At 35.0% G+C, this 17910-nt stretch overlaps 2 protein-coding genes and 1 long non-coding RNA gene across 3 annotated transcripts; 2 read left to right on the forward strand and 1 right to left on the reverse strand.

The window, feature by feature from the left end:
- The first annotated feature begins 14 nt into the window (after nt 1–14).
- Nucleotides 15–3597, forward strand: LOC121413361 (microsomal glutathione S-transferase 3-like). Its single transcript, XM_041606154.1, has 5 exons — nt 15–154; nt 794–858; nt 1411–1468; nt 2393–2465; nt 3230–3597. Exons 1-5 carry the CDS (start codon nt 29–31, stop codon nt 3331–3333), a joined length of 426 nt encoding a protein of 141 aa, XP_041462088.1. The 5' UTR covers nt 15–28; the 3' UTR covers nt 3334–3597.
- Nucleotides 3598–3642: 45 nt separating this feature from the next.
- On the forward strand, nt 3643–6161 carry LOC121413362. The gene is made up of 2 exons (XR_005969732.1): nt 3643–3971; nt 5075–6161. It is a non-coding gene; the product is annotated as an uncharacterized LOC121413362 (long non-coding RNA).
- Nucleotides 6162–13007: 6846 nt separating this feature from the next.
- On the reverse strand, nt 13008–17857 carry LOC121413363 (microsomal glutathione S-transferase 3-like). Its single transcript, XM_041606155.1, has 6 exons — nt 17751–17857; nt 16037–16196; nt 15603–15667; nt 14863–14920; nt 14229–14301; nt 13008–13212 (listed from the first exon to the last, which is right to left on the reverse strand). Exons 2-6 carry the CDS (start codon nt 16160–16162, stop codon nt 13112–13114), a joined length of 423 nt encoding a protein of 140 aa, XP_041462089.1. The 5' UTR covers nt 16163–16196; nt 17751–17857; the 3' UTR covers nt 13008–13111.
- Nucleotides 17858–17910: the final 53 nt, after the last annotated feature.

Genomic DNA, 17910 nt, shown 5'->3' on the forward strand with positions numbered 1-17910 from the left:
GTTTTTATAGACTTGAGCCTTTGTCATCATGACTGTGCTTTCAACTCTCTCAAAGGATTATGGGTATGTGGTGCTAGTAGGAACTGCTAGTACCTTCATGGTTTCATTTCTGGCTATCCAAGTTGGAAGGGCTCGCAAGAAGTATGGTGTTGAGGTGAGTTTGGGCACTGATGATGAGGGTTGTGAAAGGCTTTATAACTTATAGTAAATATCATTACAAAATTTTTGAAAGTGGTGAAACTCTTTCCATAGTGAATATTAAGGGAGAAATTACCACATCAGATTTGGGATGCAAAATGAACACTTTTATTCAACAAGGCCTAGGCTGAACATGCCTGCTAATGTTCATACAATTATACAGTAGCTTTAAACTAAGCAAACGCAAACACTGGTGTAGACAATATTGTTGATTCATAGCAGGATTAAGCATTATTATGAATGTAACTTTTTTTTAAATCTTCATTTAAATGCTTAAAAATCAGTTGCATGCTACCTCGTGAAATGACATCAGCATTGATAAGAGCATGCATTTTATACGCAACACTGAATTATAACCCTTTTAAGTATTGAAACCAGACAAAACCAAGCTTACAAAAAAAGAAATTCAATTGAGGAGATCAGTTTTGAGTTATGGTCTATGGTACATCTTTTCATTATAAACATTAACCCACACCAAATTACTTTTCTATTTGAAATCCTATTCAGGAGGCCAATATATATCACATTATTTCTCATGTTATACTTTTCTAATTTCTTGATAATTCGGATTGTGACATGGTACTTTATTTTGCAGTATCCCACTATGTACAGTGATTCTGAACCTGAATTTAACTGCATCCAGCGAGCTCATCAGAATACGTAAGTAGATCAGTTCTGAGCTTGGTATGTTTGAAAAGGGCAGATACAGGATTTTCAAAAGCCCTGGGAGCATGTTTGGTGATTTATGTAATGAAAAATTTGACAAGCAAAAACAGGCCCTCAGGTCTGTATGCATATCCCTAAAAAATAGTTGTTGTGCCTCTCAAGGGGGGGGGGTTGGGCTGGATGTGCCCCTATTTGGATCCATCACTGGTTTTAAAATACTCCAAGTGTGATATTCTAAAAATCAATAACCATGTGGAAATAAACTTAATACATAATGTTTTGACATTTTTTTTTACAATTCAAGACTGAAAAAAGTGTGATGTTATAAATTCTCTGCTATTGAGCAACCAAAATCAACAAGACGATAATAATGCCACTTTGGAGTAGTGTTACCACTGTAAGCTCTTAATTTTTCAATTTTTCTTATTTTGTGATTTTAACCTTACTTTAAAAATCTTTACTGAAACATGAGTTTGGTTGCTTTTTGATAAAAGTGTATTAGTGAATAAATGCTTGCTAGAACCATTTTTGTGACATTTTTTGTAGATTGGAAAACTATCCTCAATTCTTGATGCTGCTGTTTTTCTCTGGGCTTGAAAATCCAGTAAGTTTTGATGATTTTGTTTTGTTTTTAAATGAACCCAAGAGGGTTTTGTAATTTATATTTTGTTCTAATTTTACAGTCATTTTTAGGCATACCTTCACATGTGGTAACTAATTAGATCTTATTTTCTACTCCTGAAGCCAAAATACTGTTATATGGTAAAATATGAACAAGTATATATGTTCTACATTGTAGAGCACTCTGATATTGAATTCATGTAATGCACTACATAGACTAAATTCTTGTTATTATTATTATTAAGTATTTTGATCACTGGATTTGTAAACTTGTTAATCTGAAAGTAGGCTATCTTATCATTTTCACCGAGTGCTTGAAATTTAAGTTTCAGTGCAGTAAAAAATGATAATCCAAAAGTATGGAATCATTCAATTATGAATCAATTAAGAAAATATTTGCCATTAATAGAATTATAATCTGAAAGAACCAGATGATTCCATAATTTCTAACAATATTTAGCCTATGCCTGTTTCAGGATGTTCCCAAAATAAGTTAGACCAAGTCCTTTTATTTTGGTCATTAAATTCCCTCCCATCTACATTTAAGGAGGTTCAATCACTTAATATTTTGGAGAAAAGATTGTAAAGAAAAAGATTGAAAGATTATATTGCATTACTTAGGTACTTAAATAATGATGTATTATAAGATCGGCCATTTATAAGGGTCTGTTTCCTTTCTGTTTGATTCCTGTTATATACTGTGTTTTAGGAATGTGTATCAATTTGTATGTATTTTTAATGCATTGGTCAAAAAAGATTGAATTGAAATTGAACTGATATTGCAAATGTAGGAACCTTCCTCAGAAGCCATATTGACAATGTTAGACTGTATACTACATCATAGGATAAAGAACTTTTCATCTGTTTCAGTACAATGAAGAAATTAAAACATGTTTCATTTTGACAGAGAGCAGCTGCCGGTCTAGGTGGTCTATGGGTATTGAGCAGGTTTAGCTATGCCTTTGGCTACTACTCAGGAGGTAGGTTTATGTGAAACCCAACATCAAATCAAATGCATGGGAAAGAATTAAGGATTCAGTGGAAACTTGTATAAAAAAATAATTTTTCCATCATTCTGATATAACAAGAAAGAATATTCCTAGTCCCAGCTCTTTACATTCTCTAAATAAATGGGGTAGCAAGATTGTTGCTATAATGCAGAGCTGCCAAGTAGTACAGAATTTCAGTATTTAGTACTGAAAAATAAGAAGAATGCTGATGGTTTCATGCAAAATACTGATTTTTCAAGTTTCCGTTTTATGTCTTATGGTATTTCATTGAAAATACTGATGTCATCATCAAAATACTGATTTCAGCTTTAAAAATACTGAAATGTTCTTTTTTCAGGTTGGCAGCTCTGTATAATGTGAGTTTGATGGTTCAAAACAGAGATGAGTGTGGCCAAGTCAAAGGTCTTGGGACCACACTAAACCTTTTGCCTTTAAATCAGTGAAATTCCTCTTTGAAGCGGTCAGAAATTGATTGTGAAAACATTTGACTGAGGGTATTATTTGTTGTAGAGAAGATCATGCAGAATTAGTTGTACTTTGTAATACTGAAATTCTATTTTGAAAATTATGATAATGGCTCTCTGAGTGGCAATGAAGTTCCACAAGCCTAAAAGTATCTGCAAAATACTCCTATGATAATATGCCACCAGAGGCTTACTTATCCACATACAAACTTTAAAAGATGATTTTAACAAGCATTGCCATCTTCTTATTCCTTGATTTGCTCTTTTCAGATCCTAAGAAGAGGACTCGTGGTTCTTATGGCTACATCGGTTCCATCGGAATGATATACTTGACCGTCAGATCTGCCCTCCGTATGCTGAAAGTAATCTGTTAGATACTTTACTTTCATTATACAGTGAACCTCATTGCAACGTGCTGATTGGTACAAGGGCTGGGCAGTAAGGGACACCCTCTCCCATGATTTTCAAGAATTCAAAGTTTAAAAACATCTTTAAAAATTCTGATATGCCTGCTAGATATTTTTGTCATCCTGATTTTCAGCAAAATAAGAAATCTTGTGTGAGAGGTACATTATATATTTGAACAATGTACCACCTGAATTTATACAGTCATTTAATCATGAGTAGGCTAATTCAAGCTACCTTTACAGATCTTAAGCTTTCTTAATCATGATATGAAGAACTTTAACTCTATTTCAAACAAGCATCATATTTACTTCATTATGAATCATAGTTGTGAAAAATTTTCTTTGCTAAAAAGTTTTTAACTGCATGCTGCATAGTGTTTCATTACCTTTAGATTATTTTTTACATTATATTTTCTTCCTTGGACATGAAATATAAATGTATTGCTTATAGGAAAACATGATAACAATTGGAAGGAATATAAGTCACATCAGTGATGGTAGGCCTGTATTTCCTGTGTTTTGAAACTTAAGAATCACCTTGATAATGGCAATAGCTCTCATCGTATTAGGGATGTCATTTTCTTTTAGGCTAAGTCTGCATTCAGGTCCTGGAAGATAAATTTTAGACCATCATTGCGATATATTGTTTAAAAGTTTCAAATACAGAGTTGTAATCAAGCCAATCAAACTCAACTATGGAGTGCTAAGTGATCTTCAGGCCTTTTGATAAATTTTTTGCTGACACACTTGTTTGAATGAATCATTCTGGACCCTGTCTTACAAAGAGTTATGTTGCAATCGATCCATTCAGTCTAAACAATGGAATGCCATCACAGTCATAGATCTTCACCCAGGGGCGGTTCCAGGATTTTTCGAGAGGGGGGCACATTTTCCCAAGGAAAAATTTGACAACCCCCCCAAAAAAAGTTTTCACTTTAGAAGGGGGGGGGCACACTTCTGTTTTAACGGCATTTGTACATTGCAAATTCTAATTGTGCCTCTGAAAAAGGGGGCACGGGGCTGGCTGTGCCCCCCCCCTGAATCCACCAGTGTCTTCACCTATGTGGAGGGTACTATTGAACTGTCCTATAATCAGCATGTACTGTAAGTCCAATTGGACTAATTTTTGTAGTAGTTTTCACTTTGTCTGTTTACCTAAATGATTTAGGTCAAATCAGTTTACAAAGCATTACAACAATTACTCAAATGACATAATGATATATTTAGAAGACATAGGCATATATTCTTGATGACAGTTCTTCACAGCTATTTGTAAGAAAGGGTCTAGATTGGTGTCCTTGATCTCACACCTACTTTTCCATTTTAAACAAAAATCTATCTCAACAAACATCTTGCAGATGATTTCAAGAATGTGTGTGATAGACCTCAATAATTAATGTTTGAAAGCTCAGGAATCCCCCCCATTGTGTATAATTCTGGATTACATTTTGATTTTGTAGTGGAACTTTAAGAGAACTATTTACAATGAAATTTGTATTAATTTAATGCATGTAGATACGACATTTGCCTCAGTATTCTGGGCTAATCAAATAATATTTTGAACAAGTGGCTTTAGCAAACTTATGCAATTAGTTTCTGTTTTGATATACAGTATGTGTTTGCTCAAGATTCTTCTGGGAAAATGGGGCAGTGCCACAGGGGGCACAGGGGCAACTGTCCCTTGATATTTAAATAAGTGTGCATTCAGGTCCTGGAAGATAAATTTTAGACCATCATTGCGATATATTTTTTAAAAGTTTCAAATACAGAGTTGTAATCAAGCCAATCAAACTCAACTATGGAGTGCTAAGTGATCTTCAGGCCTTTTGATAAATTTTTTGCTGACACACTTGTTTGAATGAATCATTCTGGACCCTGTCTTACAAAGAGTTATGTTGCAATTGATCCATTCAGTCTAAACAATGGAATGCCATCACAGTCATAGATCTTCACCCAGGGGCGGTTCCAGGATTTTTCGAGAGGGGGGCACATTTTCCCAAGGAAAAATTTGACAACCCCCCCCAAAAAAGTTTTCACTTTAGAAGGGGGGGGGGCACACTTCTGTTTTAACGGCATTTGTACATTGCAAATTCTAATTGTGCCTCTGAAAAAGGGGGCACGGGGCTGGCTGTGCCCCCCCCCCCCCTGAATCCACCAGTGTCTTCACCTATGTGGAGGGTACTATTGAACTGTCCTATAATCAGCATGTACTGTAAGTCCAATTGGACTAATTTTTGTAGTAGTTTTCACTTTGTCTGTTTACCTAAATGATTTAGGTCAAATCAGTTTACAAAGCATTACAACAATTACTCAAATGACATAATGATATATTTAGAAGACATAGGCATATATTCTTGATGACAGTTCTTCACAGCTATTTGTAAGAAAGGGTCTAGATTGGTGTCCTTGATCTCACACCTACTTTTCCATTTTAAACAAAAATCTATCTCAACAAACATCTTGCAGATGATTTCAAGAATGTGTGTGATAGACCTCAATAATTAATGTTTGAAAGCTCAGGAATCCCCCCATTGTGTATAATTCTGGATTACATTTTGATTTTGTAGTGGAACTTTAAGAGAACTATTTACAATGAAATTTGTATTAATTTAATGCATGTAGATAGGACATTTGCCTCAGTATTCTGGGCTAATCAAATAATATTTTGAACAAGTGGCTTTAGCAAACTTATGCAATTAGTTTCTGTTTTGATATACAGTATTTGTTTGCTCAAGATTCTTCTGGGAAAATGGGGCAGTGCCACAGGGGGCACAGGGGCAACTGTCCCTTGATATTTAAAGGAGAAATATATTGATTATGAATGTGGTCTTATTATATATCAATGGAAAGGTAATGATGTGGGGATCATCAGTGGGTCATTCAAAAATAACGAAAATACTACAAAAAGGTGAAAATCGCCTATTAAAAAACGCTTAAATGCCCCTCCGAAATATGCCTCGCATCGGTCTCTGAATTGACTGGAATTTGATGACGTCACTGTCTGTACGAGAGGCGTGATTGGCTCTCCCACGTGAAGCTCCACTTGCATGCAAAACCTGTTGCGTGGGTACGTTTTCTCCACACTGTCACTGAATACTTCTATCACGAACTGAAAGAAAACCCATAATTTATCTAGATTTGGATTTTCAAATTGATGATTTTAAAGATGAAGAGAATGATGATGAAGTGAACAACACAGTGACGTAGTTGGAGGTAAATTGGGGGAACTATGCCGATGATGATGATGAAAATTCAACTTGCCTGACGATCACAAGTCATGTACATGCCGATTCGCTACCAACTCATGCAGCTGCTGCTACAAGTGCTAGCTACACCGCGCGGGCCAAATTAAATCCATGAAAATGAATAACCACATCCAGACAGAGTCTATATCATAAGAAGGAAAATAATGATATAACTGTACTTACAAACAAGTGAATAATCCGAACCTGAAGGCAAATCAACTCAACGAATAGCAGCAGACGATATGCACCGACGATAAACTTCATGTGGCTGGGATAGATTGTCACTCGTTCTGTTAGATGTAATTTGTAACTCATTAATTTGACAAAATTACGAAACTCGGGGAATTATTTATATATATAAAAATATAGTAACATCTCTTAGTTTTTGTATTACGATAAAACCTGTTTTGAAGGAAAACGTTGAGGTAAACTAAAATTACATGTAAAAGATCATCCCCCAATAATTATGCGTAGCTTATATGTCATTGCAAACAAACCATCTCAAATATGCACGTATTCCTTCCTTGCTCGCTTTGCTGATTGAGAGCTGTGCAACACGTGCATAGATCTATTCTCTCAGTCTCAGCAAACAATACAGCATGTGTTGTTGTGATATGGTTTGTTTACGATCACATAATGCTACGCATGATGGGAATTATCTTTTACATCTAATTTCAATTTACCTCAACGTTTACCTTCAAAACAGGTTTTATCGTAATTCAAAAAATGATAAGAGATGTTATTATATTTTTATATAGATAAATAATTCCCCGAGTTTCGTAATTTTGTCAAATTAATGAGATAAAAGTTACATCTAACAGAACGAGTGACAATCTATCCCAGCCACATGAAGTTTATCGTCAGTGCATATGCCATATCGTCTGCTACTATTCGTTGAGTTGATTTGCCTTCAGGTTCGGATTATTCACTTGTTTGTAAGTACAGTTATATCATTATTTTCCTTCTTATGATAGACTCTGTCTGGATGTGGTTATTCATGTTCAGCATGAATTCAATTTGGCCCGCGCGGTGTAGCTAGCACTTCCAGCAGCATGAATTGGTAGCGAATCGGTATGTATAGGTTTTCTTTCATTTCGGGATCGAAGTATTCAGTGACAATGTGGAGAAAATGTACCCTTGCAACAGGTTTTGCATGCAAGTGGAGCTTCACGTGGGAGAGCCAATCACGCCTCTCGTACAGACAGTGACGTCATAAAAAATCCCCAATTTCGCGGACGTAATTCTGCGTGTTTGAAGCATTCAGAGAGAGAACTTTAAACTATCAATTAACTGAGTTTCATCGGTCTCCATGATAAATGATGTACACCATCGTGTTCTCCTTATTTTCTCCTTTATTGTGATATATGATTCTCCATTTTTACGATTTTCAATATATTTCTACTTTAAATTGGTGAAAAAACAAAAGAAAATATAGGAAAAAATGGGGAAAATAGAAAATTAAGATAGAGGTCAAGAACTCTGGATTGTGTTACTCTATAACCCCTAATTGAGAAAAATTACTACATCTTTAGGTTGTGTTGGCCCTCCCCCTCAACCAAGTAACCCGGTGACACCCCTTGTCTGGGTAGTATGTACTACACTGCCCCCACTATATTTACCTGTAAATGTAAGAAAGCTTAATAGTGACCTGCCAAATCGTTTTATTTTTCATTACAATTTTCTTGGATGAAATTGATGCCAAATCGGCTGATGCAATGCATAGCATAACCAATAGACTTTGATGAAGTTACAAAGCAAACTTACCATGAAGTGGTATTTTTTAGTAGGATATCAATATGTGACCTCAGTTTAAGAAACTGAATCAACTGCCGAGATAATCATTAATACCATCATATTATCATATTCACTCCTAATCTATATTCTTGAATAAATGCTGAATGTACTGCCGAATTTCGACACCACTCATGGTGGCCATGGCAAACTTTACATATTACGATTGTGTTCAATAGGTATTACTTGTGTTTGTGATAATGAGGTTCACTTCTTGTGTTTGTTATTATGCAGTTCAACTCTTGTGTGGCCAAAATATTCAGGGATGTTAAAAGCCCTATCTAAATTGAACTTACAAACAATGCTCATTAATTATTAACAAATACAATCAATAGTACTTTGATTTCACTCGTAGCATATCTTTATTTTCGATTGAATGTTGTGATGATAGAGCTATTTGTGTGATCTTTCAGGTCGTATAGTATGTGTATATGTTGATCAGAATTCTATTTGATACAGATGTAGACATGATTATATTTGAAAGAAAATAAATAAATATATCATGAAATTGTTCGTTGTTTCTCATATTCCATGTGTAAAATTTAGTATTGGGTTGAATAATTGTCATGCAAAAGTACACAATCAAGGGATCAAATTAATTTTGGCAATTTTGTGTAGTGTCATTTATAACAATGATTTTTTTTCATAACATCGAAATCAGGCTAACCAAATCAGCATCCTCATTAATTGTAAATTTACAAGATTTACTTTAAAAATAAGATAGTTAAAATGGGTAGATCAATAGTCAACTGCATGGGTGCATATGAAATGTGTAAAATGGCATTCCATATTTGAATGCATTATGAAATATGAGTGAAATTAGAATTGCATCCGCCTGCCCTTTTCATCCAATTTTTTTGTAAGTGTAGTTGCAAAGAAAAGAAAGAACACTCGATTACCACATCAATTCAAGGTCCTGTATCACAAATTTTCATGATGATTTTAAAATTTGGAGCAACAATTCTGATTGGTCATTTTGAAAACCATATGAACAAAATGTACATGCCACACTGACCATCATTTACCTGATTTAACATAGCAAATTTGCGATTAAGATATGTTTCGTGTTCAGATTGTCTTTGTTTCAAAAGTGATTTTGAAATTGGATGGTGAGGTTTCCGGAAAAGGACTGTTTATCTTTCTGAAAAAGCTCTTAAAAGAAGTGTTATGCTCGACGTTTCGAGCACAGAAAAGCTTTGCTCTTCGTGAAGACTTGAGCCAAAATGACGAGTAGTTATACCATCTGAGGTGATTACTGATTGGTTGATTGCTAATTGGTGGATGCTTATTGGTTGCTTGCTCGAAACGCCGAAAACAGCGGATCTTTTAAGACCTATTTCAGACATGTCAGAAAGACAAACCAACAGTCCTTTTTAGGACTTATAAATGGTGTTACCGCAAACCTCACCATACAGTCTTATACCACCATGCAGGTAAACCTTCGAATCAAAGCTCATATGATTTTGAGATTAATTCCAATTGAGCAAATCTACCGAATAAAGTACGTCTCTGACATGCGCACAAGCTATCACCACATTCCTTGTCAAAACTGATTAAGAAATAGATTCTTGGACCTTTCCACTACATCCATCAGTTTGCTGTTGATCAAGAAATCCATCATTAAGCTGTTGAATCTCAATAAGCATGCTAATTAAAAGGTAATTCGTTACACAGTGCGTATCAAAAAAAGTTTACACTTTGAAAAAGCTCTGGGAATTAAAAAAAATATACAACATGTGGGTAATTTTTTCACATATAATCTTGGGTTTGGGTCTAATCTATCCAATGAAAGTAAAATTTTTGACAGAATGTAACACTTGAGTGAGCACTATCCATTTTTTTAAAGCTCGCAGAAATCTGTTTGCGCAGAAATGCTCGTTTTCACGCAGTGTCAAGAGGAAAGGGTAAAATCAAACTTACCTTGCGATACATTTTTCCTACATTTTCCTTGCACTTTTAGTCGATTAAGATAAAACAGATACATTCAAGCATTTTTAAACAAATTTGCCACCCAAATTGAAATTTCAACACTTAGTAAGCACAACTTTTACCCTTTTTGTGCCAGCTGGATCTGAGGACATATCTGAATCTGAACAAAAGTTTACTTCAGACATCTCCAGCACCTGTTCACTAAGAATATTTATTTAAAGTAGGTTGAAATTTAATTTTTCCTTTGTTACATGTTTCTCGACACTTTTCCCAAGCTTGACAATTATTAACGAAATAAAAATCGGGCCTAATTCATTTTATGTAAATCACAGCTCAGTGTAAATCAAATATCGTCTTGATGGCCTTGGTGTGTGGGGGAGTGGGGCGGGGCGCAATGCACTCTTCGAAGTGTATTGGGCAAGGAAACAAGTTAAAAGAGGTCAAAGATATCTTCAAATCAATTTTACTTGCTAAATTCTACGTGTTCTTCCTGTTAAAGGTTTACTTTTATTCGCATAGCTATTTCAAAGTTCTGCGCAAATCATTTTCCACTAACTTTTCAAAAGTAAGTGGTGCTCACTCAAGCGGAAATATTTTTCGATAGTTATATCGTCATTTGCTTAAATGGATCTGTACCAATGTTAAAATGTGTAAAAATCTTCAGGATATTACAAATGTATAATTTTACAGGACTTTTTCAAAGTGTAAACTTTTTTTTGATACGCACTGTAGTTATACAAGGTGTCTTTAAAAACGGTAGCCGAAGTTCAAAGGTCGTCCGCTTTATCCAGAATATAAATCTTGTGTTTTCTATCATTGAATATCATTGAATCGGTGGCCGAAGCTAGAAACCTGGGAATTGTATTTGATGAGCATGCTACTAGGAAATCTCATGTTGCAGGAGTGTTTCGTTCTGCTATGTCATCCATCAGAAAGATAGGCCGAATTCGTGGAGTTTTGGACCGAAAGACGACTTTGACTCTCATTCACGCCTTCGTCACTTCTAAACTGGACACATGTAATGCACTCCTACCAAATCTTTCTGCCAACGACCTCCAGAAGCTTCAAAGAATTCAAAACATAGCAGCTAGAATTACAGAGAGAGCTACTGGTCTGACTTCTAACTCATCCCTCCTTCGTAACCTCCACTGGCTTCCAATTGACAAGCGGATTCGCTTTAAGATCCTCCTCATCACCTATAAGTCTCTTTCTGGTTCAAGCCCTTCATATCTTTCTGAACTCATCAACACCTACACTCCTTCCCGTGCTCTCAGGTCACAGAATAAGCATCTCCTTCAGGTTCCTCGTTTTAAGACACAGTACTACGGCCATAGCTCCTTCACCTTCAATGCTGCAACCCTCTGGAACTCTCTCCCGCTTGTCATCCGCACTGCACCCACCATCCAAACCTTTAAGACTGCACTCAAAACGTACATGTTTAACAATTGATTGATTGTATTTCTTTAATTGTAAAAGATGAGATATTTAATTCTTGTATATAATTATGTGAAGCGCATATAGAGACCTTATGTATTATGCGCTATAAAAATGTAATTCATTATTATTATTATTATCCTACAACTGAGTATAACCCATCAACTTTAATTTGACACCTTGCATCACAGTTGTCACAAAATATGGAAAAGGTAAGTACCTTCGCCTTCAAAGAACAATACGCGTTAGTCTGTGACCTGTAACAATTGTGACACGAATAAGATGTCAAGTTGATGAGTTACTGTTAAGAGTAAATATCACAAGAATAAATCATGTATTCTAGCTGACCTTTGAACTTTGGCTACCTTTAGTAACACCTCGTATAAACTGAATATTGTGATGGCGATGATGGTGATGATGAGTGGTGATTTATATGCGAAAATCATTCACATAATCTCTTTATATGCCGGTCTTGGTTTTGCACAAATTGAAAAACAGCCAAAGATCTCACACATATAGAGAAGAAACTTACTCGAGAGGTATATTAGACTGTAAATACTTTTATTATAAAATTACCTGAAATAATCCATACAATGTATTAGTTTGATTGGAATCAAAGAACACAGTCGTCATACCTAGATAAAATGCATTACTTTGGCAAACGTATATAATACATTTCAAGAAAAAGAAAGAAACTTTGAAGCAATGAAAATTTTCAAGACTCTATGAAATTATTTCAGTACGCCAGGTTGTCTGTGGTCAGCTTCTGTACCTCGGTAGTGAGTCCCATTTTTCAGTTAGTCATAGAAAAAGAAAGAAGATATTAAATTGTGTATAACACTTTGTTATAGTCTTCATAGACTCGAGATAGAAGAAAAGCAGTTGTACATGGCTTACAAGATCATCTACATTCCATATGCAATTCTATTAGAAAGAACAAACAAAACCGGTTGAAAGATTTCGCGATTTCATTCATGGGGAGATTACGAAAATGTAACAATATAAATGCAAAACAAACAATTTTTAATGAACATAATTGATACAAAATAATAATGATTAGTTCCCTCCACGACTAAATATGCAATTAATATCAAAAGAGCAACCAATAATATTACGTTAACGTTACATCAAATTAATCAAATTAAAATACAGAGGTTACAAGAATTGACTATATTTGGGGTGATTTTGGTCTCTTGATTGCAAAAAGGAAAAAAAAAAACGTAAACGTTTTGCGAAATGAGAGGGGCGGGATGGTGATGAGCGATTGCCATTTCGTTTAGCGACAAAATTCAAATGCGAGTTAGTTGTGACCAAGGCTTGAAGTCTTTGCTTAGCGGAATGTTGATTTAAATGAACTCAAGAAGTCGAAGTGCGTTTGTGACAGAGAGACCGAGCAGACCTAGAAGACCGATGTACCCATAAACTCCTCTCATTCTCTTGCTTGGATCTGATGGGATAAAGACAAATTAAATACAATTAGTTTTTTTTTATTACTTTAACAAATTTGATGAAATTAATCAGCGGAGAGTGGGATGATAACAAGTTTATGCATTTCATTTTAATATTGCTGTGCCTAAAATAAACGCTGCCACTACTCACATTGCTGGTTGTGACCAGTAATAAAATACTTTTATCGTCTTCGATTGATGAAAAAGGGCAATTTCTTTGAAATGAAATGAAATCTTTTCAAAATGAACATGTTATTCACTTTAAGTTGGCTCATAACTTGTAACATATGGCGATGGCCATGTACTTTACATTATTAATGGTATGGATTCAACAAATAATTGTAACAACGATCATATAGCTATAAAATATAGTGTAATATATAGGGTATTCTATAATGATTCGAGTCAATGTGTGTTTTTTGTAGAATTGTCCACTTTTAAGGAAAAAATAAAAGATTATGTCATTCTTTAATCAATAAATATAATCATTACTTGATTATCACAAAGTGAATTCATGTACATGAGAGGAGTGACTTAAAACCCAATACCACCAAACCGCTAGGATGTGTATACAGTTACACAACCAATGCCTCTCATTTTGATGCTTTAATTTCATTTTGTTCTTTCTTTCCCTTTCTTTTCCCCCTTTTCTTTACTCAAAAACATGCATGGGCGGAAATCTGTCCCCAAAGGTAGGGGGGCCAGGGGACAGAAACTTTGACAAGAAAAAAAAGGGTATCACCCAAAATCTAATGTCATTTTAACCCAAACAAAATTGACAAGACAAGGTTTTCATCCAATATGAACATGATGAAACGTCATTTAGTAAAAAAATACATGTATTAATTCGATTGTGAATGATGTATTTTTCTCCATCACAGGCAAAAAATAGTAGGGGGACATTTGAAATTGTGTCCCCCGAGTATTTTTAATAGGGGGACGCCCCCCCGGGATTTCCGCCCATGCTTGAAAATCATAGGGAACGTCCCTAGCGCCGCCCCTGTTATGTACTAACCTCCCGTGTAGTATCCATGGGCATAGCTGATGCGACCCACGATGTAGATGACTCCAAGGATCGATGAAGCTCTCTGCAAGAACAAGATACAATAATTTGGGTTTGATTTCAACATTTTGCTCTGTGAAGTTTACTCTCATGATTTGAATCTCGGATACAAATTACCACACTGTAAAAACTGCGGTGTAAAAACTGACACCAATTGGTGTTAATAGCGGACCACACCCTGAGGTGTTAAAATTACACCCTAGAGATTAAACGTAACACCAAACAGTGTAAATGTACCAACAAAATGTGTTGTAATAACACATATAGGTGTAAAACTAACACCACCAATTTAACACCGATGTAAAATAACTGGTGTGGTCCTCTATGTACACCGGTTAATTCCACAGTTTTTGCTGTGCAGTGAACATCACTCTGTGGATTGTGAAACATAATACTTCATAAAATAGTCCAATTTGCTTTATATGTGCACACATTGTGTGCGGGAATGACTGATTGAATCCGATGACCGGGGTAATAATATATCTGTAAAGCGCTTAGAAACGTCGTTCCGATGGATTAAGCGCTATATAAAAGCGGATTATTATTATTTTTATACATGTAGTATGATGGGGACACGTAAACTTACCGGAAATCCAATACCAGCTAGAAACAGCAACATGAGGAATTGAGGATAATTCTCCAATCTGCAGACAAACCATAGTTTTAAGTAATTTGAAGCATAATGAAACGGTGCAGTAAAAACATTTATCTGTTAAATAATTATGTTTAACTTATATACATGAACATAATTTGATTTGCAAAATGAATATAATAATTATTTTGTTTAAACTATGTCAATTACTCATATTGATATGAGCCAATTTTTCAACATTTGCCGATTTTCGGCATAATTATGATTGTTTGACGTTCATTCAAAATTTGAACAACTCACAGCGGTGGCAGCAGTGGGATGGAGTCAGTGAAATAATGCAGCCATGGGATATGAGGATATATGAGATCAACAATTGCAAAGATATTATGAATGTAAAGAAGGCATGTAGGGCAAAGTGGTAATATGAATAGACCTTGGACTTGTAAACAAGGAGTGTGGAAAGAAAATGTAATGTAGACAAATAGAATGGGACTGATAGGCCGTTTGGTATAAATAATTTAGGCACTATATTATGTAATTGAAAAATAAAAATCAGCTCTTTGTACAAGAGCGTAAATCTGATTACAGACAAGAATGCTTCTACAGAAAGCTATCGGAATTAAGAGAAGACAAATTCAATGAGCAATGGTTTTATATCATAGTGTAGAATCGACAAAGCAACACTCGAGAAGTCATTTATTTTTTTCTGAATGTCAGTTGGTATGTATACTTACGTGTTTCCATGAGCTCGTTGGAAACAGTTAAACAGCTGATTGTCTGGGCTGTAAAACGTGGGATACTAGACGAGGAAAAGCACAGAAAAAGAAAAGAATGATTATGATAATAATGACACAATGTTAAATTCATGATGGGGTACAGAAATATTTGGAATTTTCAGACAAATAAGTAAAAAGGGGTCGGAATTTATATTTACGCCCAAAATAATCAGACAAGCAACAGCAAAAAAAAAAAGATCCAGTGATCAACTGGAATCACTGATTTGGCCAGATTACTGAAAACTCTGAATAGAACATTGATAGATTTCATAGCTTTTCAAGATATATGACAGTAAGGCAATGTTGATAGTGATACAGGAATGATGGGAGGGGTACATGGGGTTGTGGGATAGAGAATGGATCCGGGACAGGGGTGCTAACTTATATCTCACCTCTACTTTATGTGCCTTACGAGCAAATGAGACTCTCTCCGCCAAGTAGCCGACCATGATAGCACTAGCCACAGCTGTGAGGATCACATAGCCGAAATCGGATGGAAGTCCTGCCAAAGCCGTCATCTTGATAGATTTCTTTACTTTCAGAGTGGATAATCTGAGGGAGAAGAAATTTGTGAAAGTAAGTATGATTTACAGTTATCATATATATTCATTAAATTTTTATTAATCTTCTTGTTTGATCTGCTTCTTATCATTATCATTACTACGAGTTAAATCATCATTATTACAATACATTATTCCTATTATTATTGTTGTTTATATTATTGTCATTATTATTATCATTGTTATTATTATTGTTATTATTATTGTTATTATTATTAGATACCATTATTCATTTATAAACATCATTACTTATATCATTACTGATTATCGTCATATTCTCTGTTTCATAATTTAATTCATCGTAAGTATAATCGCAATCACAGCTAGCACGAAATATGATGAAGGTGTCATAATATAAATTGGCTGACCGTTTAAAGAATGTAAGTTTCCATAGTTCTTTCCTTTGAAACCTCAATTCTAATTTCTTATGTATCTTCTCCGTTTATTTTACATCATGAAACTGAATGGAAACGAAAATGAAGTGAATCTCAAAATGGTGGTTATAACCGGGCACACCCCATGCTCCTGAAAGTGCATTTTGAAAAGATTATGTTTTGCATTAAAACATAAATACAAACTTTTCATTCGATTTCATCCTGGGTTTCTTTGCTCATCTATCTGTTTCCGAAAGGAATGGTTTTATTGAATAACAATAAAAAATAGCGAGAGGAAACAAAAATTGATGATCCTCATGCGATCACTACTATCATCACCAACTTCTAATCTCTTCTTATCAGCATGATAATTATACGATACATAATAATAATTATTATAATACTGTGAATTATATATACCTCCAACCCCCACCCCCACCAATCGACAACCGTGTCTATATTCTTGATAAAATTATCCCTGGCTTGGTAATGAACATATCGGCCATTATTAATCCTTAACATTGGAATGGTGCTCTTTGTTCGTTGTTCAATAAAAATATTGTGTGTATCCTACAGCGATTTCCCCGCCTGATGTGGATTAGAACTTCACACAAAACGATCATGATTTTGTGGAAATGTCTGAACTCGCTAGGCCCTATAATATCAAACATTAGGCCTACATATATCATAAAAGGTCAACCTATGCAATAATATGTCAGTATCATTTTAGAGACTGCAAGTCTGAAACAGTAGTTTAAAGTGGACCTAACACTATATTAAATGATAAACAGCAACAGCAATGTTTCACAGACAGAATTGCATTTAGTATTTCAATTCTGTAGTGCTAAAGAACACCGTTATTGGTCGTGCACCTCGAAGAGAGTGCCACAAGCTTCCTCACAGCATGTAGGGTCCATGCTCACAGCGAGATAACGCCAAACATGACTCGGCAAAAATGTATATGCCTAGCGTTGTTTAAGCACGGACCACTATGCATTCCAAATGGTTTATGTGGGAGAAATGTACATGTTCATACAAACAAAATATAATCGCAACTGAATAAATCAATACGGAAGCACTTCAAGGACATTTTATAAACAGACTTTGTAATAAATATATAGAATGCAAAAGAAAATATATGAGCGGAATGAATGTTTGATGGATCTACTCACATTAATCAGAAGTTCAACCTTGCTTGCTTCGTTCGGTTCTGTGTTATGCGTGTATATTCAAAGGTAAACAAGGATCAAGGGTCGCTTTTTATAGAGGTCAACCAAGCGATGTAAAGAGCATAGTATTGTGTATATCAGTGGTAGAAGAGGAGAGGGGTGG

The sequence above is a fragment of the Lytechinus variegatus genome, chromosome 4, assembly GCF_018143015.1.
Source record: "Lytechinus variegatus isolate NC3 chromosome 4, Lvar_3.0, whole genome shotgun sequence".
Classification (NCBI taxonomy): domain Eukaryota; kingdom Metazoa; phylum Echinodermata; class Echinoidea; order Temnopleuroida; family Toxopneustidae; genus Lytechinus; species Lytechinus variegatus.

Excerpts from the sequence above, each read along its gene's own strand:
- LOC121413361 (XM_041606154.1), top strand. The coding sequence starts at position 29 with ATGACTGTGCTTTCAACTCTCTCAAAGGATTATGGGTATGTGGTGCTA. Across the intron at positions 859-1,410 it reads CAGCGAGCTCATCAGAATAC|ATTGGAAAACTATCCTCAAT; the intron begins GTAAGTAGATCA and ends CATTTTTTGTAG. Across the intron at positions 1,469-2,392 it reads TCTCTGGGCTTGAAAATCCA|AGAGCAGCTGCCGGTCTAGG; the intron begins GTAAGTTTTGAT and ends TCATTTTGACAG.
- LOC121413363 (XM_041606155.1), bottom strand. The coding sequence starts at position 16,162 with ATGACGGCTTTGGCAGGACTTCCATCCGATTTCGGCTATGTGATCCTC. Across the intron at positions 15,668-16,036 it reads GTAAGGCACATAAAGTAGAG|TATCCCACGTTTTACAGCCC; the intron begins GTGAGATATAAG and ends TTCCTCGTCTAG. Across the intron at positions 13,213-14,228 it reads CCATGGATACTACACGGGAG|ATCCAAGCAAGAGAATGAGA; the intron begins GTTAGTACATAA and ends TTATCCCATCAG.